Here is a 20,357-nt window from a genome sequence, read left to right on the forward strand (position 1 = left end):
GGTATAGTTACCATATCTTATAGCTGTCACTACAATGTATTAGTTACTTACCTGCTAAAAATGCGCACACTGATTTCAGTTGATAGGATGCATGAACACATTGAAATCCCACATTTAGATTTGTTTATTTTATATCTTTCCTCCAGGAATGATCTATTGTCCTGCCCTGCAGAATGACATGAGAATGAGTTTATAGCCACAGCAATCTCACTTTGTGGAGTAAGGAATTCAAGATGAGGGTTATCATCACATCTGCCAGTCCAACTGCCAAAAGATAAGCATTCAAAAAAAACAGAACTCTTTTGTTCTCCTTGATTAAAGTTAACCTTAACTTTCATCTTGCACCTGATGTGGCTGTTCACAGCAGGGACATTTTTTTTTTCTTCCTCCTCCATCTCGAAGAATATTTGGCATAATTCTGCTTTGCGTTTTTATATGTCGGAGAAAGTGAGAACATGGGTACTTGTGTGGGAACGCGCGGCTGTGTGTGTGTGTGTGTGTGTGTGTGTGTATTCGCACACATGCCGACCATGTGTCAAGTGTCCTGCACCAGGAGGGTTGAACGCTGGGAGGAGGCCGCCCTCGCTTTACCACTCACTAACAGACACATTGACTTCACTGAGTCCCACACGGCGTACGCCTCTACCCAGACACTGCGCTGTCACGCTGTTACTCTGCCACAGGAAGGGACTGTGTGTGTTATGAGGTGAAACACCTTGGCACGCTTCAGAAAAACATTGTTTTAACAGTTAAGATGCGATTTCCTGATTTCTCATTGCATAACAGTCAAGATGAGCTAAAGGGTACGATGATTATCTTATGTTTTGTTGTGGATTTCTGCAAAACACTAATTGCCAAGTAGTTATTAAATATTTTTCTTAACAAAATTTTAAAAAAAAAACTGATGAAGATGATTCTCTACAACACAAATTTACAAAAAAAAAAATAGTTTTAGTGTTTGTGATTCTAATAGATTTAATTAATCTATTAAAGGTAACAGCTTTGACCTGGAACAACCTCAACTTTGTATTTAGAAAAACAATGGATGCACATAAAATAACAATTTGTACATATATTTTATATATTGTTAAAAATTGCAGTATTATGATGGCAAACTACTGTCGTAGTATTTTCATGATTGTGCAAACTCGTGGAACGCCAGGATATATGGGGGCAAGCTGACAAGTCATCAGCTGCACACACACACACACACACACACACACACACACACACACACACAGTAAAAAAATAAAATAATGTGACTTGTTCTTATTCCATAATCTCTTTTCCCCACAAAATTAAGCAAAACTCACTGCCACATAACTGCAAGCAAAAAACTTAACAAATGCATAAAACGAAATTAAATGTGATGATCCTGTTGAGAAATGCGTTCACCTAAAACATCTGCAAACTGTGTTTAACTGAAGTAACATGTCCTAAAGAGATGACATATTTCTTTTCTAAAAAAATAAACTAGACATCATTTTGGCCAATCCACAAAGCAAGATCTGTTAGTTTTTGGCATAAACTGCCTTTTCTTATTTATTTTTTACATTTTATTGATACCGAAATGTTAAACATGAAGTAAGGGTTTGCGTACATTAATTAGCAATAGTAATTTTGAAAGAATTTACATTCAATTTGCAATTTATTAGTGTTTTTCTCTTTTTTTGATGATGCTCCTGAATCAGTCAAATTTTCCAGTGGCTCACTCTACAAAAATAAGATACTTTTCTTAATAAAAAAGGTAAAATATTAAAATGTGTGTATAATAAACTAAAATTAGGGAAAGAAAAATTTAGAAAAAATGTAACTGCAATAATCATGATAAATAAATGCATTTTCATTGATTCGAACATGAGTTGTATTTATTTCTTCTTCTTCTTTTAATTTATGCAAATAAAAGGGTAACAGAGAAAAGACAAAAAAAATGAAGCAGTTAAGGAGGACATTCAATAACACACCTGTTTTCTTTTTTTTTTATTTAAGAAGGTTTTGATTGAGTGATGAGTTTGCACTCTGACGAGTAGCACAGATGCAATAACAGAGAACTGACTCTGCCAATTGTAGGAGTGGTATGCTGAAAACAATGAAAACAGCACGTGATAGATAGCTCAGTCAAAAGGTTAACGGTAACTCACAGACAAAACGTCTTGTTTTTAAAAAGTGCATTCACAAACATGACAAATACTCTCAACTCATGATGTCTATTTTTATGTGATACAAAATATGCATACCTGTTTTAGATTTGTCTGTATTTCTATACATAGATATTTCTTCAAAAGGATCACTTCTTTTTTCTTTTTACAAAGGTTAAAAGCAGGGTTGTGGTCATAGCAGCTTCGGATATCTCTAGCCTCTTTACCATGTAACAAGATACACATAGTATCAACAGATATCCAAATAAAACCTACCATTTTTCTTGGTTGTTCAACTCAAATGACATATTGTCTTTATTGAAAGAGATATTCATCAGTGAAGCCTGCAGTTTAGAAAAAAAATGGATCAATAAAATGCTTGGGCCATTAAATATATTTTTGTATACCCGCTTTTTTTGTTGATATCATAAATACTAAAGACACAGGACAATATTATAAGACAATGCTGGGAGACTAAATGTAAAGATTAAAATAGTTCAAACATTATTTTTTTCAAGTTTTCTAGTTCATGAGAAAAAAAAAAAAAAATCAGGCGAGCACAGAAACACTATACTTCAGTCTTTTCTTCAGTCTATCCATGGCCCTTTATATTTAAAAGAGCAACCGCAAACAAGGTTGCCAGACAAAATTCAGACCGTCTTTAAACAAATCTCTGTCCATTCGCGTTTTAGTCCTGTCCAGATAAGACGCTTGCCCATCATAACTGAGGCAGGATCCTGGTTTTTCAAAGGAATTCATAAAAGCAGTCAAACATACTGATAAAAACCAATAAGTACCATGCAAATCTTGCAAGACGACATATTCTCAAACAAGAGACAAAGTATTCTTCGTATAGGCGAAATATCAAGTGAGGAGGAAATGGGTGAAAGGCAAAGACCTCTAATCAATACTAAATACTATATTTCCAAAACCAAACAAAAAATATTTAATCTGTACATAATATAGTACGCATGAGTTCAGACTGGATCAGCAGTTTCTTTCCTCACTGTCAGACTCTTAGTCTTTGCCAAACGCCTACCTTGGAATAAAACAGAAAAGTCTCTTTAATTGATCCCAATCTCTTTGTTCTCCTCCATAAATCTGGAGAAGGGACGACTGGCCGCCACCTCCAGACCAGCCTTCTCCATACCCGTCATGGGAGGGCTGCCGCCGGTGTGAACGCGGTCCATTCCTCCAGACATGGCTCCCAATGAAGTGATTCCTGCACCGCCAAGGCTGACGGGCAGCTGGGTGATGCCTCCGTTCTGGATCACAGAGATTTCATTGTTCTTCATGGCCAGGCCGTTGGTGATGGCGGCTGCGTACTGGTTCCAGAAGCCCGGGTCAACGTTCATGGCCCGAGCCGCCAGATCCTTCTGAAACATCTCGCTGAACTTCATGGCATCCCCGCCCAGCAGGGCCATGGGATTCTCCACAGACAGTCGCCGACCTCTTCGGGCTGGAGCATTGTTCCACATGTGTGTTCCCATGTGAACCTAAAATTAGCAACAACAACAAACAAACAATCGAAACATCACAAGCTTGTCATCTCATGAATAAAATAGTACCTAACAAAATGCTACGGTTTATAATGGAAGGAACAAGGCTTAAACGAAAGGTGAAAGCAGACACGCATACAGTTCTGTGGTTCATAAGGTTTTTAAATCATTTGGTAACTGTTGGTAAATTCGCTAAATGTGCAGATATGAAATACCTATTATGGTAGCAACCTCTGCTTAGACATTTAAATCACACAAAGTGACATCTTACTAAATTTGCGAAGCTAAATTTGAAAGTTTAGTTGCAAATTACTGTGTATATTTTAATATCACAAATTTACTGCATTCTAATGTATGCTGGTTGTATAAATAAATAGCTCAAGAGAGACAAGTGGTTAAGAAAAGGTGAACATCTCCAAAGGCATTAAGCCAGAGTTGATCCCAGAGTGTTACACATTAAATGCATGTAACTGATACTACGTATATTAAGCAGGATCATACCTTCAGATTGCCCTTTGTGGTGAAAGCCCTTCCACAAATAGAGCAGGCAAAAGGCTTTTCCCCAGTGTGTGTGCGCTCGTGGATCTGCAGAGCACTGGCGGAGGAAAAATTCTTCCCACACGAGTGGCAGTTGTGCTGCTTGGGAGTGCGTCGTGGAGGCGGGGGAGCCAACATGGGGTTGATGCTGGGGCTCATGGTGGTGGGGGGCGCTGCAGCTGGAACCTGAATGCCCACGGGCAGGTGAGAGTTGTCGCTCAGAGATATCGACTTGCCGTGTCCGTTCATTTCCATTTTGATCATGTTTGATGCAGTGCTAGCCAAATTAGGAGTGTTCAGCCCTGAAAAAAAAAAGATGCAATGTATTATAAAATTGAAACTTTATACCTCCACAAGGTAATTTTTAAATCAGTGGGAGTCTCAAAAAACGACTGCTAAAACTTGATTACATTAATTTGGCTAATGTTCATTTTATATTTGTATATTAATTCAAATGTATAATGTTGTAACCTACATTTCTTCATTATCAAGTTATCAAGTTTTTTAAGTCATAATTATTTGTTAATTACTATATATACACAACACAAACATGAAATCTATGAACATTTCGAATTCACTTCATATGATGTGTTACATTTTAGCTGATTCTGCACATACACACCTCGATCTCTACTTAGAAACAGCATGTTGAAGTGGCTCTCCTCCTTGATAAAGTGCCTGCCAGGCTGAGTGGCAGTCAGGTCAAGGGCCCCAGTGCCTTCAGTTGCAGAAAGCGGAGATGGGGTCTCTGATTTTTCCGACTTCACTGTTGCCAAGCCAGCTGTATTGTTCTCCTGGCCCTCCTCTGCTGTCATGGCACTGCTGTTGTTATTATTGTTGAGTGTAGCTGGGGACTTGGATCGCTGGCTCTCAGAATGGCTGTGAGCTGGGGACAAATGCTGCATAGAGCCGGAGGACTCGGACAAAGCAGGGCTCCCCAAGCTTTGACCTTCAGCGTCCCCCGCTGCAGACAGGGAATCAGTGGTAAAGCAATCAGTCTCCCCTCCAAAGTTGCTGCCGTTCTGTGCAGGCTTCTGACCAAATGAGCGAGTCATGTTGGCAGTAGAGTCAATCATCTTCATCTGGTTCTCCATTGCAGCAATGCTGGAGATGATGGAAGTTGGGGGGGAGCTCCCGGGCGAATATGGTTTCAACGGGTCCACTTCTCCCTCTTTTATGTCAGCTTCATCATCCATAGCCTGCTCCATTTCATCCAGGAGGTCATCATCATAATTACTCATCGCATCTAAGCTCTTCTCATCAAAGGAGAGGTCCGTTTCCATCTCCTGCAGGCTTTCGGGGACAGGGGTATTGGGGATCTGCCCTCCCATGTGCATACGGATGTGCTGCTGCAACACAACGGCATTGGTGAACTTCTTCTGACATATAGGGCAGGAGTGCTGGACCCGAAGTGGAGGTTTGGACCTATGGACGCCAAAGTGTGTTTTCAGGTTTCCCTTGGTGGTGAATGCCCGCCCACATATCTTGCATTTGAATGGCCTCTCACCAGTGTGGATACGGTAGTGCATCTTCAAAGCACTCTGGCAGCTCAGTACACGATGACAGATAACACACTGGTTGGGGTCAGTCATCTTCTTGTCAATATTCTCAACAAGCTGCTGCAACTTTGATGTCTCTGAGGTTTGCATAGAGTCTAGGAGGCCTCCAAAGGGAAACTTAGCCTTAAACTGATCTGACAGCATGGGAAGGACAGGATGGGATACAGGATTGGAAACTGAGTTGGGGCTACTGATGGGTTCAGGGACCTGGCCGCTGCCGGACGATGTTGTGGACGTGACATTAGTGGAGAGAAGCACTTGAGTTACTGTTGTCGTGGTGGTCGTGTTCTCTCCTGGCCTCGTAGAGCAGCTTGGGGGCAAAAGAATGCCTTCAGGTTTCAAGAGAGGAGGTGCGTCACTGCCTAGGCTCGGTTTTGGAGAGGGCGACGTAGTGGTCATGCCAGAGTCAGTGACGATATTTGGGGACAAAGATGCACACTCGCTTGAGGGTGGGGAGGGCCTCTGAGGGGACCTGTTGAGTGGAGTGAGGCTTGGAGACTCACCAAAACCACCCATCATACTGGGGAGCGTTGGAGGCAGCTGGAGCCCGACAGAGGTTGGAACAGTGGAAAGGACAGGTTTACTGTCTAACCATGTGGTTACAGGTTTTTCTGGGGGCAGCGACATGCCATATGGGATGCCTGAGCTTGTGGGCACATTGTCCAGGTACTCTGGCACAGGGTAAGGGTTCATCTGAATGTGTGGATATTTCTCTTTGTGCCTCTGGAAGTGGACTTTCAGATTCCCCTTGGTGGAGAAACGGTTGCCACATATGTTGCATTTGTAGGGTCTCTCTCCAGTGTGGGAACGTAGGTGGATCTGTAGGGCGCTATCACTGCCAAACACCTTGGCACAGAAGCGACACTTATGCTTGAAGAAGGGGTCTTCAGAGCTGGGCTTAGTGTCAAACACAGACACATTCGGGGGCTTCCCCTTGCGGTGCTTCATTAGAGCTGAGAGGGGGTCGAGCGCATTGGCTGTGGCTGCTATACTGGCCAGTGGATTGGGGAAGATAACGCTGCTCGACGAGCTGTGAGGTATCAGCGGTAGACTGGAGGCAGAGCTCAGGAGGCTGCTGTGACTGAGTGAGGGAGGGGTGGCGGAGTTCCTGGGAAGAGCTGAGCTACTGCTGATACCACCACCTCCTGTTACACTACTGCTAGTGCTAATGTTATTGTTTGAGACTGAGGATGAGCAGGAGGGAAGTAGAGATGACAATCCAGTACCACTTGGTGGAGGAAACGCTGAATTATTAGAGGATGTGTTTGAAATTGAAGAGTTAGACTGCTGACTGCCACTTTGTGGTGTTTGAGAGAGAGGCCCTTCTATTGCTGAGGTCAGAGGTGAAGAGCCTTGACCATTGAGTGTGGCTGGCAACCGAACAGGCAGCTGATGAACAGGGGGAGTGATGAAGTTGTGTAGCTGAAGCTGACTTGCAACAGGAGGGACACAGGAGGACACAGGTCCCTGGTTTCCAGCAGCACTGCTATGATGGTGGTTGAGAGCAGGCTGTGAGGCAGACTGTCTGTTCATGAGAGCCACCTGACTGCGTATTTGTTCTATTAGCTGCAGCTGATGGATCTGCTGCTGCTGGAGGGCCATCAGCTGGTCTAGGATCATAGGAATAGCCATGGTGGAAACCCCACTGCCTGCTGCTGCCCTTACACTCTGTGAAAACTGGGCAACTGCAACCCGAGTGCCATGCAGGGTCTCCAAGGTAACATTGGTGCTTGGCATGGCGTAGCTTGTAACAGCAGAGGGAACGACATCATTGAGCTGAGGTAGAGAGCCATCTGGCTCAGGGGATGTCACATCTCTCTCTTCAGGATCCATATTTTTTCCAGGAGAAAGCTCCAGCTCCATCTGCTCGTCCTCCTTTTCCAGGACATTGACCCCATTTAAGGTTGCTGTCTCTGGGATGTCATCCCCCTCACCAGCAGGACTGTGGTTGCCCTCCCTGGGGTCCTCACTGTCAGCCTGCTCACTGGGGCAGCTGGGTACAGGAGAGGGCTCTGAAGGGTACTCCTGGGAGGGGTTAGGTGTGTCCTCATTGTCATTCACTATGAGCACCAGGGGGTTCTTGGTGCAGCTCTTTAAATGTTCACAGAAGTCTGACCACTTGAAGAACTCAGCACAACACTTCTCACATACATGGGTCTCCTCACTGCCGCTGCGGCTCTCATTCCCGCTGTCGGCATCATCCAGCACCTCACCTCGGGCTACAGGGAGGGGGGTCAGGGGAGTGGAAGGGGATAGGAAAGAAGGGAGGAGGGAGGGAAGAAAGAAGAATTAATGAATAAATAATCAATAAAGAATCCACACATATTTTGCAGTGCAGTGCTGCAAAGATTTAACCTTTGATTTTTTTTCTCTCTTTTAACATAACCAAAATCAATATTCTTTTTATTTTTTTACTCTGAACAAATTGCCCTAGTTCACCAATTCTCAAGACCCAGATTTGTGCATTCGCACCCTCTCCATAGAGCCAGCTAATAATTTTCTTTGTGCAATCCATCAAATTATGAGGGCCTATCAATTGTGGATACTGCCGCTTAATGAAATTCCATAGAACCTATTGATTTCCAATATTTCATACAATTCACAGCTGCCTCATCTGTTGGGTACAAATCAGGACTTTGATGGCCCCATTAGGATTCCCCTCTGCTATCAAGCTCAGTCATTTCCACCTGAATTTCAAATGCCTAGGCCTTTTCATTTAGCATTACAAAGGTAATGTTTTAGCCCTGAATCCAAGCGAGGGACTCTTTACTGAACTTTTGTTATGATTTCAGGGAAAATGTATTGTCAGATGTAAGTGGTGTTGAATCTATACCCCTCTGCACTTAGTACACAGTGAATAACAATGAATTAGGCTGTTTAAACGGTGTGCAACCAAGATCTATAATTTAAAATTGTACCCACTTTGAGATTTTTTTTAACGTTGAAAATAAAAAACACTCCCTTTCAAGTTAAGAAATGCTCCCTGTTACTTTCTCTCTTTTTCTTTTTTTCTCTCTCTCTCTCTCCCTCTTCCATGCTCTCTGATATAAGACTCAACAAATTACATGCTAGTGCCATGGCAGCAGAGTCTCTGATTAGTTACACATGTTTAATCACAGTTGTAGGAAGCCACTTCCTCTTCCACATGCAACCATCAAGAGTCAAACAAACCGGCACAAGCTCTGAACATGGACCTAATTCACACCTGATCCAAACCATGTAAAAATGGCCTCCCCTGTATGTTTATTTTTTCTGTTTAAGTATAGTTATCGTGAGCGTGCGTCTGCGTGTGTGTTGTTTTTATAAATATGTCCCTTTCATGACTAGTAGGAAGTGAACTCAATCACCGCCAAGGCATCTAGCACGTACTTCATTTCAGTCTCCCGTTCAGTTTACACTCAAAGGCCCAGCACGTATCTGGTAATATAACTATTTATCCAAAAATTTAACCACTCTGTATACACTTTACACTATAAAAATGTTAGGACAATTTCACAGGCATTCATTGCAAATTAAAGTGATTTATTTAATGGTCAGTCTGAAAAGGCTGCTACAAGTTGCTGTAACCTATTAGGGGATTTTTATAAATGTTTAAAGTGAGATAAGACTAATAAAGAAGTTGAAATTGGGTTAATAATTATTTGTTCGCATATGGCTGCAAAACTAAAAGCACACAAAAAAAAGGACACGTCTGATTGTAACAACATCGCTTCTGCTAATGCAAGTTTGTTTGCTCTAGTCATGGGAGAGCAGCTCACCCAATAGGCTTAACCGGCCGGGGCTATGAATTAAAGAGATTTAAAAAAAAAAAAAAAAAAAAAAGATGCCAAGAGCGACCTCTGAAAAAGGACGTAGAATTTCCTTTCTGCACATGTTTGCTCAACATTAAAAAATCCTACTGTGCTTTGTAATCGAGCGATCGTGAGATTCATACGGTGCCTCTGCTAATTTCAAAGGTTAAAGTGGAGCGAGCCATGGTGAAGCAGACATGAAGCATTTGTGCCAATTACAGTGACTCATTAGTAAAGAAATTCATCACTCCTTCTATAATTTGCGGCCAAAGGGGGTATGCGCTATCATGGTCTGGTGTCTGTGACTTAATTAATTATCAGCAGAACGGTTTTGGACAGGCTCCGTGTTCTCATCCTCACTGGGGGGCAAGAGCTGACAGAGGAAGATATTATTTTACTTAATCATGTGTGTTGCCAGGTTAAATTTAAAAAAGAAAAAGAAAAAAATCTGAGCAGCAATAAAGGTAAAATAAAAAGTACAAATCCTGCACACTTTATTTTGGAATGTGTATTACACTGCAACATCACAGTCACCAATCTGTCCGTGAACTCTGTATAAATGAATCATTTAAGCACAAACGCAAGACAAAAAATTGACAATCGAAAACAAGCGAGTGACTGGAAACGTCAGCGACACGTGACAGCAGGCTAAAAAGCTCCTTAGCCTCAGCAGCGGACAGCAGAACTCATTTCCATAATTGAGGGTTGAAAGGTCAACACAAATGAGTAGGCATTGTGTTGAGCTGATTAGTTATTAGAATGGTATTACTGTCAATCTCTTTTATTCATTCATACAATTACAAGTGGGGGCCTTTGTATGCCTCTGACCTCTTACACACACACACACACACACACACACACACACACACACACACACACACTGACACGTTCTCTCAAACAAAGAACCATTAAAGATCCTGTCCATATGTACAGAGATAAACAAAACAAATAAAAATATACACACAGAAACACACTTGCAACTGGAGTGTGTGGACGTGTAATTGAACAGGCCTGTCTTGTAAAATTCACCCTGTGAATTTTCAATTTAAAAAAAACAAACAAACAAACAAACAAAAAAAAAAACACGTGAATTGTGTTTTTTTTTCATACTTTAAATTACATTTTGTGGCATAAAAAATAAAAACAATATCCTTTCCGTCCGACCTCTTTTTTTTTTTTAACAGCATCCATTACTATTATTACTACAATCAAAAGAATATCATGAAGCCTTTTTCTAATTTCATGTCTACACATTGTGCACACTGCAACATAAAAAGATTTAAGAAAACAAGCGAGGTGTAGGAATTTGCTGTTGTTTCTGTCAGTTTGAACTTTGCTTCAATTAGTCAGTATTACTTACGGATTATTTTTATTCCTCGACTGAAAACATTAAAGCACTGTCCATTCTCCTAAATTACAAGCTGTGTTTGCACTCAGCATCACAGTGTGGTGCCACTGTGTTGTGCAGCTGTAAAGGCGACATATTTGTGGTTGTTTTGTGTTTGCAAGACAGTGTAAAGGTGAGTGTGTATGTGTGTGTGCGTGGGTGTGTGTGTGTGGAGTGTGTGGGGGTGTGGGGGGTATTGATTTCCCTATAGCACGAGAAAGGAAGGGATGGAAACAAAAAACAAATCCAATCCGTTTTTCATTCCTTTAAGAGTCTTCATTTACTCAGATGCAAATATTAAGCTGAACGCAGTCAATAGGGGGATTGTAGACATTGAATCTGTGTGTCCGCTATCTTGCTCAGCAATCTTTGGCATGCTAACTGAAACCGCTAATCTGACATATTATATCAGATGAGGTATTCATGCTTTCCACTGATTCTGTGAAAGCCACAGAGCTGGGCATTGAGCGAAGCATTGGGCAATTACAAATTCTCCCATTCTTAACAATTTCCAGATTCACGTAATGAATACACACACAGACAATGACACTGGTAGCATTTAGTCTGCGCTAAAGGTATTGGTGTCTCATTAAAAAAAAAATAGGCTATTGTAATTTAAACAATCGGGAGCTTAAAACCTCTTCGTCATACAGTGAAAACCTGCAATTCATTTGCATAAAGCCAGGCAGTAAGAACAGTAATCTGTAATCAGCATCTGCACCTCCACTGTTCCCATACAACTGCCCTTCCTTCTGCCCCTTTACATGCATTATTCTCAAGGATTTGAGGATGGCTAAGGACCCTTAAAGAGAGATGCATCACTGTAGGTTCTGCTCAAGTTGGGAAGTGAGGGCAAAAAGAGGCCTGTTGGGTCCAACAATGTTGGAATTCTTGTCCTCACTATATTTCTCTGTTTTACTTTTTAAAAAATATATATTCAGTCATACTTCCACAACTCCAATCTACACAACACAATTATTTAATTGTTTATTCATTATTTTTGGAATTTATCCGCAGAGGAAAAAGAAATCTGATTTTACTTTGATCATGCACATTTCTGATGTGTTCATTTCCAATTTCAAAATACTTCATCTGTTTCTGCACAATTTGTAAGCCTTGCCTTAATCTCACTAACTTAATATTTTTATTATTTGCATGCAGTTTTTAAAAATCCTTCCAAAAAAAAGATATTTCTCTGCTCTTACACACTCCCTGAGCAGTGATGTCTCTGAGGCTACACCCACTGAGCATCTCCTCGAATGATCCCATGCATCCTCAGAGCTGCAGAGGCTTGAGCGTCGAGCACAGCTCTGGGAGTGTGTGTATACGTGTGTGTGTGTGTGTGTGCGTGTGTGTGTGTGGGTGTGTGTGTGTGTGTCATCGGCCTGGTCAGCCCTACTGCAGAGTGGTACAGTCATATCTGCACTAACAGAGAGGCCTTTGTCATTGCCTGCAGATGTGGAGCAGCCAAAACATTAACGATTTGTTTGTGTAAGCATTTGCAATACAGTATTCAATGACGGCACTCTGTCCAGATGACTGTGTCACCCCGTCAAGATGGCTCTGTGTCTCCGGATTCACACAAGAGCCCGAGATGAGTAGGAGGAGGCTTCAGTATCTAATGGATGTTCATCCTCTGCAGGCAAAATAGACGTTTGAGAAAAACTTTGCTTTGGGTCCTTTAAAATAAAAATTGCTGGAGTATAATTTTCATTTAAAAAAAAAGAGATGGGGTTTGTCGCTATCGGACACATCTCAGCTCACCGTCTCCTCAAAATCATCAAAACAAACTCGGACAAAAAATCACAACAAAATAAGAAATTCACCTCTCCAGCTGATGGCTTGTTAGCTCTCTCCTAAATCCCACCAAATGTGCTGTCTTGCCTAATGCTAAATAGACCTTCCCTCGCCCTGTACAGTCCTTCCTCTCAATCAGGATCTCACTTGTTCGTGTGTGTGTGTGTTCAGTGCTGAGTAGTAATTAAGACACAGCCATATTTGAGTGCCTTCTTGAAGACATCTTTGGCACAACTATGTGGGTGGTCCACAGGCCTGCACCCAATGGTGAGAGGGGATTAAAACAAAAGGCAAACAAAGCCCCACTGCAGGGGAAGTGGGCAACGAGCATGTTGTCACTGTCAGCGGGGATTTTTCTCACAATATATTTTTTTGGCACCTCATAACTACGCATGTCACTGCCTCGAACACTGAAGAAGAAGGGATAAAGGTTCTGCTTGACGTTTTAACTGTGTTTGAAGAGATTTTGACATTTAAATAATTGTGGCAACAATGCTGACAATGTCTGCACACAAAAATAAAAACAACTGTTCAGTAAAAGCATCCCTGAGAAGCCTCCTCAGATGTTTAATGTGATTTTTTACAGAGCGGTTTAATTGGGAAAAATCTTTGATTCGAGGTTGAAATGATCGTGCCGAATAACTGAGCAAATTTACCTTCGAACATTCCCCTAAGTCTCGGTGTGATTATATACCCCCCCTTTACTGACTACATGCACACCTGCAGAGACACTGGATGCAGAGGAAGTGGCGGTGAAAAGCCCGACGCTGCTCACACTTTGTGGGACACGAGTAAGCTGTGCTGCCAAGGTCAGCGGCACACATGTTCTAATTGTACAAGGAGCTTGACATCTAGCGGCAGGATCTGGCTGGCCGGGGCTAGACAAAGGTTAAGTCAGCAAGCTTTGTAAAAGCACTCCTAAGCAGACCCCCACCTCCTCCTCCTCCTGCTCTTCCTCCACCCCCCCCTCCCCATCCTAACACACACAAACTGCCCCTCCATACCCCCAGGGGGGCAAGTGTCCGGAAGGCCTGAGGGGGAGATGATATGCCAGACAAGGCCTTGTTGGCTTTTAATTTGAGTTTTTCATGTTTGCAGGGATGCAGTACATTAAAGACTCCTCGCTGAGCTGCAGTGGACAAAATGCCATATTAAAAAAAAAAAGAAAAGAAAAGAAAAGAAAAAAATAAAGGTCAGATCAAACTGATGATTCGGGGGATAAACAGAAGACACAAGGTGAAGTTTACGCTCCCTGGATGCTTTTTTGTTTGCTGGCTATTTTCATGAAATGTGCTACGGACACTGAATTGTGCTCAAGGACACACACTCTAACACCAGCCGAACGCTTAGCTTTCTCTCTCTTTCCCCCCACTTTAAGCCCAGCGAATATGGATTTTAAGTCGAAATCAAGCAGCGGCTGACGATTGGAACTTTTGAATTCCTTCGACATTATATGCAATGATTTGTCAAGTCCAGCAATCAATAGTGTTCGTCACAAGCTGCACCACAGCAGTGGGGAGCGGAGAATCTGATCATGCTGCAATGATACACTGACAGTGTGACATTTGTAGCTCGTCGTGTAAGGTAGCTTTGGATGAGACATGGTATTATTAGGTTTATTTAAGTGTGTATGGGCTCACTGTGCTCTGCCAAAGGCTTGGGATTGTTTCACTGCTGCGTCTATCCAGAAAACAAGTGAGCCAGTATTGTGCTCCAACAAGGCAAGAACATTCCACGGCCACTTCCAGTCTCAAGCACAATGGCACTGACAGCATACAGTATGTTACCCATAACACAGTCTGTGTGTGTTTTTATTTTAAAGCCAAACATCCATGTCGGGAGGTTAAAATGCAGAACAAAATCCAGAGGCAGAGGGTTCCGATTTTTAAAAACATGCTACACTTCTTTCCTTTCTCGGTGGATCCGAGCATTTTCTGTTTCAGAAAATTGCGATCCAAATTTGAAACCGAATTAAACCTAAATTCAAGTTGTCCAGATGTGACATTTTAATACTGGAAAAGAAATAAAAAACCTCTTTTCATTCCACGATCCTACAGGAGAGCAACCTGATGGATGCTTCATATCTCTGACCAAAATATGAGCTCTCAACCCTGGAACAGTGACAAGGTTTTCCCCTTTGCTTGTAAATTACAAAAAATCTAAAGAGCAAATTGGACAAAAGAGCCAAGAGTCATCAGTGTGATCTCCCCCCAACCTCACGCCAACATTTCCCCATGCAAAGAGAGCTGCTCCCCTGAGATTACATCACGCATTTCTGTTCTAAAGAAGCCCTGGAAAGAGTGTGTGTGTGTGTGTGTGTGTTTGTGACTAGACGTGTGTGTTGGCCAACGTGGGCCAAGAGAGAAAAGGTATAAATAATAGCGCTGATTTGTTGTGCTTCATGGATAAAATTAACCAAAAGTGCATAAATCTTTCTGCGTCTGGCAAATAGAAATTAAGATGACAACAGCTGAGCAGTGACATAAAATGTGACTGTCAAAGTAAATTACAGTGTTTTTGAGGTTTGGTAAAGTAACATAAAACACATAAATTAATTCTTTCTTGCCCTGCCTTTTCTTTATATATCTAATTCGTTTTTTCCCCCCAAAAAATGTCCTATATTAAATTACTACATTTTATCAGCCAAATTTAAGAGGATTTCTGCAAAGCACAATTATACCCATCAAGTTGGCATGTTATTGCCATAATTCCTGCAGCACTTCACCTTGTTCCAGAGCTGACTTTAGCTCCATAATGATGGTTTTGTTGCGCAGAAGAAGCCTGAGTACAGACTAAAGGATAAATAATCCCCCCTCCTCTTTTTTTTTCCACATGGCTCTGTCAACGGATCTTGTCGACATTGTGAGCAAAAGGGAACAAATCAAGTGTGCTAAATTTATGTGAGGGGGGTAAACAAAAAACATTTCCATAACAAAACAAGGCTTCGACCTGCAACAGATTCCGTATTTTTTTTGCTCCTCGCAGTGCCAGACAGGCGCAGTGGGACAAATGAGTCGAATAGGGAAAATAAAAAGAAAAATTAACATTTTCAATTATTTTTTTAATATCATAAAAAAATATAAATTGCTTATTTATCTGCAGTTTTTTTTTTAATTCCCAGGATTTGGGAAAGAAGCTGTAATATTTCCCAACGTTTCAATTCGTGTGTGTGTGTGTGTGTACAGATGTGTATGTATTTTGGTGTGCGCGCATGCACGTAGAAAATCAACTGGAAAAGACTGACAGCAGTGTTTACGCAGATGAGATATTTGATTCGTATAAAAATCTGAAATCTGCTCCATTTTCTGAAAGAGGCCTCTGACAAAAAGGCCTCCAACACGTCATGTAAATGCTGGAAGGGCGAAGAGTTCCAAACTCTTCTCTGCGTTTGGTTGCAATAATCCTAAAAGTCATCTGTCAGCCAAGAGCCGATCATATGATGCAGCCTGGACGGGAAGCAGGTTAAACTGATCTTTCTTTTCTTTTTTTAAAACCCAACAACAGAACTTCTTAATCGAGAATAGAAAACACTTCCCTGCCGATTTAACTTATTAATTCTACCATCATGGATTTATTAGAAATGTGTATATTTAGGAAATAAATCTCGTGCGTAAATCCGACAATAATCCAAACTGAGGAACGGACTAAATTCCAGGTGAAACTTAAAGAAACGGTTTCTAAAGCAGAGTGAAGTGAAGAAACAACTGGAAGAAAAAAAAAAAAAAAAAAAAAAAAAAACATGTGTATGAGAGACCTGATCAGATCACTCACCGTGCTCGGAGATCACCCCGGCTAGTGCGGGATCCTCGTCCGACTTGAGGTGCTGCGGCTTGGCTTGCTTGCGTCGGGACATGCTGCTGCTGCTGCTGCTGCTGCTGGCGTCGGTGCTGGCGATGCTGCTGCGTTTGCGCTCGGAGATGTCTCTGCGTTTTGCAGATACATCAGCGAAGAGCGAATGAATCAACACACTAAAAAAGTTCGCAAATAGTCTGGCAGCGGAGGAGAGAGCGGAGAGGGGGGAAAAGAAAGAAAGAAAGAAAGAAGAAGAAGAAGAAAGAAAAAAAAAATCTGAAATTAGCCCGTGTTGCTGCTGCCGCTGCCGCCGCTGCTGTTGCTGTGCGTTGGATTGCGCATGTCGGTATAATAATTATGATAGTGAATAATGCCTCGCGATTAATGGCACCGTGTGAAGGTGGGGAGGATTGGCTGGAGTCCAGCGGACGCACATTGAATATGGTAATGAGGGACGGACTAAGCAATTAGCCGCTTCACTCTCAGACTTTATCCGTCTCTTTTCTCTTTACTATCCAGCCTCCCCCCAACAACACAACACAACACACCAAATCTCTTGTTATGCCCAGTTCCAGGGGGGGTCTACAACCAGGCTCCTTTCCCCCCCTCCTCCTCCTCCTTTCACTAAGCGCACAAGTGCTAAGGATTCACCGGCGCGTTTCTTCATGAAATGTCTCTCATCTTCATCACTCTGACCTCTATGATCCCACTTTTTTTTCTCTTTTCTCTCTACCTCAGAACTTCAGAAAGCGTCTTCTCGTCAAGTCTATATCGAGATCTTGGCTCAGTTCTCGCACTTTCTCTCTCGGTAACTTCTTTTTTTGTGTGTGTGTGCCGAGGCTGAACACGCACCTCCTTCTGAATTGGACTCAAAGGAAGCGACGTTTGCGGTCTGTGAGATGTTTCAAGGCTTTAAAGTTTGTTGTTGTTTTTTTTTTCTTGATGGACACCTTTCTGGTAAAGTAGTTCGGAGGCAGGAGGGTGAACCGGACGAGTTAAGTTATTGATGAAAGCAATAAACTGTTACCGTTTTTCTTTTCTTTTCTAATGGCGCAGCTCTGCTCTCCAAACTTTGACGCGCGTCTTCCGAGAGAGCGGTGCCACGGTTAGCAACAGTCTTTCCTCTCGGTGGCAACGAGAATGTCAGTGTGATCAAAAACTCATTTGTCCGGCAAAAGAAAAGTCGCTTCGGCGTCTCTGATCGCGGTGAAGTTCCTCTCGTACTCCCTCTTCTCGCCGTGTTTTAGCTCCCCTGGTTGCGCCTTCGCCTCGGTGCGCTCTCCAAAAAAAAAAAAGAAAAAGAAAAGTGGCTTTTCTGGTTATTTGGTGACCAAACACGCTAACGCCGCTTGTTTCCCAAATGAAAGCTTCAAGTCGGTGTGTTTCCCTTCGGTCGGCTTGCGGGGCTCACATCGAAGCCAACTTTGAAGTTATCTTCTGGCAACTCACTAGCAGCGTCGGTCTCTCGTTGTCGGACATGGCTCTCTCTCTGTGTGTGTGGGGGACTGCGCTGTGTGTGAGAGTCAACCCCCAAGCAGGGGTTCAGCCCATTGCTTTCAGCCACCACTAGGATGTACCACCACGTTACTGTTCAGTGGATCGTCCTCAGACTCCAGTGTAAACACCCAGATTTGACCTCCCATCATATAATATCTCGTAGCTCTCAGTCGCCGCCTGTAACGGATAGGCTGTCATATTAATCTCGCAGAGTATTTCTTTTTTTCTTTTTTTTTTTATGACATCGGCGATTTTGTGGTTCTACGGTAGGCTTTCCATCACAACACGCCGCCTATATTTTAACTTTATTTCTACTTTATGAACATTTTACGCACGGTGGCGACCCGCTGGAGACGTAGTTTGTCCTGTGCAGTCAGTAATCATGGTGAATTATTGTTTTTTAAAAAATAATAATATCAATAAATGAAAAGGCATTTCAAAGCGTCATGTATGGGTGTATGGCCTGTTTAACACATCATAATAGGCTTTTAAAGAAGAATATGTTCTATTTTTACGCACACAATAAAAGAGGTAAAACATTGTTGTGCTTTGGTAGCAGCTCACTGTGGTGCTGAACAAACACTTTAACCCTTTACTTTGCAAATTGTTATTTGCATTAAAATGTCCGGACGCATGGTATGGTGGGAAAAGGATTCAGAGGATTAGGCTGTGAGACGCCGAGTGGCATGTAAATAGGGCAAATTAAAAAAACGTGCATATTTCTCTGTTTTTACGGAATTATCATGATTTCCGCAGGAAGCCTTGATGTAAAGTTGTTCTAATTTTATCATCGTGATTATTATTTTTTAGATTCTTTTTGCTCGTAATTCATTTTCATATTCCAGAAGTGTTCTTCATTATGATATGATTTGGCAAATGTTCATCGTCATCAGACTTCTAACGCGTAAAACCTGCCCATTACTGAATGAAACTGCATTTTACTGTAATGATGGATCCTTTTCAGTTAAGGGGGAGAGAGAGCTCAGATAGAGCTTCCCCCCCTCTCCCTCCCCCCTCTCTTGCCTCTCCCTCCCCCCCTTGTCTGTTTGACTTGTCTATTCCCCTGCGTCCACCTCATATGAGAGACAAATCTGTTGACAACAAGGTCGTCCTGTGAGCAAACTTTCTGCTTTCTTCTCCCTCTCCTTCTCCTTCCATCATCCCCCCCCCCCTTTGAAGTTATGTCCAAAAGGCTGTTATTATCTGGTATTAATAGATGCAGCCCCCAGGAAGACAAAATCAGCTATTGATAATTGCAAGGAGTATACGGCAGCTACTGTATCGATCGGCGTGTCCTCCACTCCCCCTGGTACTGAGAGATAAGGAGACACACTCTTTAGAGCAATATAATTTCTTTTGACCTATCTGCTTGCTACAGACTTATGATGAATAGCCACAGTGGCTGAAGTCCTTTATCACCAAAGTTACCCCCTTGATATAATATTGATTCTTTATAACTAGCTCGCCACACAAAAATCAAACTGTCCACTTGGCCATCATCATCATCAATATCATCACAAAGGCGGGAGGAATGAAGATCCCTTGCGCCTCTAAAGGCGAGACTGCACAATCTCCTCTGTAGGCCTAATCTTTATTTTGCTGATGATGAAAGGAAAGGGGAAACGAGGCGAGGTGCCATTTAAGACGAGGTGCCATTTAATCCGGTATAGACAACACACGCGCGCGCGCGCGCACACACGTAGAGAGGGTTGCTATACAGCTTTTGTGGAAGTGATTCATTTGGCGTGATTTTTGTCCCACATATAAAGCTTTTCTGTCTGATTTTAGTTGATACATAATGTGCAATTCTGCCTCCTTAATCCCATAATTCTATAGGATGTGCTCTGATATAATCGTGGATTGAATTTTTAAAAAGTCTGCTCCCTATGGAATCATCAAATAGCAATGCATTACTCTTTCATTGACTGCAGGGAAAAAGCAAAAAAAAAAACAAAATTACGTGTGTTTTATGACACTGCGGATACATGGATGCGCCTCGTCCTTTAACCTTTACGCACGGGGCTGTTTTTTTCCCCTTCCTGCTGCATAGCTGGAGCCCCATAGAGGCTCGTAACAACGGGGCCACTCTCTCCATTCACCGAGAGAGGGGAGAGCGGTGCTGGTGGAGGAGGCGAGGTGGTGGTGGTGGTGGGGGGAGGCGGTGGTGAGAAGGAGGGGTGGCAGAGGAGGGAGAGGAGAAAACGTGTAATCACCCAAACAACCGTTTTTTTTTTTTTCTTTTACCCATTTCACCCCCTCTGGATCCGTGTCGCAAGGTAAGAAAAAAGGCTACTTGGCTTCTATGCTCTGGCCCTCTCTGCATCATAAAGTGCACCGGCAGACTTCTGTTACAACTCCTC

At 42.4% G+C, this 20,357-nt stretch overlaps 1 protein-coding gene across 1 annotated transcript; it reads right to left on the reverse strand.

The window, feature by feature from the left end:
- Positions 1–1,965: 1,965 nt before the first annotated feature.
- Positions 1,966–17,946, reverse strand: sall3a (spalt-like transcription factor 3a). The gene is made up of 5 exons (XM_008297781.1): positions 17,528–17,946; positions 16,480–16,697; positions 4,797–7,952; positions 4,139–4,476; positions 1,966–3,634 (listed from the first exon to the last, which is right to left on the reverse strand). The coding sequence occupies exons 2-5, from the start codon at positions 16,559–16,561 to the stop codon at positions 3,203–3,205; spliced, it is 4,008 nt and encodes a 1,335-aa protein (XP_008296003.1). The 5' UTR covers positions 16,562–16,697; positions 17,528–17,946; the 3' UTR covers positions 1,966–3,202.
- Positions 17,947–20,357: the final 2,411 nt, after the last annotated feature.

This window comes from Stegastes partitus, unplaced genomic scaffold, assembly GCF_000690725.1.
Source record: "Stegastes partitus isolate 25-593 unplaced genomic scaffold, Stegastes_partitus-1.0.2 Scaffold1247, whole genome shotgun sequence".
Lineage (NCBI taxonomy): Eukaryota > Metazoa > Chordata > Actinopteri > Pomacentridae > Stegastes > Stegastes partitus.

What these genes read in the sequence shown, in the direction of transcription:
- sall3a (XM_008297781.1), bottom strand. Translation starts at nt 16,561, where the DNA reads ATGTCCCGACGCAAGCAAGCCAAGCCGCAGCACCTCAAGTCGGACGAG. An exon ending in CGGGGTGATCTCCGAGCACG is followed by an intron (nt 7,953 to 16,479) that starts GTGAGTGATCTG and finishes CCCTCCCTGTAG; the next exon opens with CCCGAGGTGAGGTGCTGGAT. An exon ending in CCACAAAGGGCAATCTGAAG is followed by an intron (nt 3,635 to 4,138) that starts GTATGATCCTGC and finishes TGCTAATTTTAG; the next exon opens with GTTCACATGGGAACACACAT.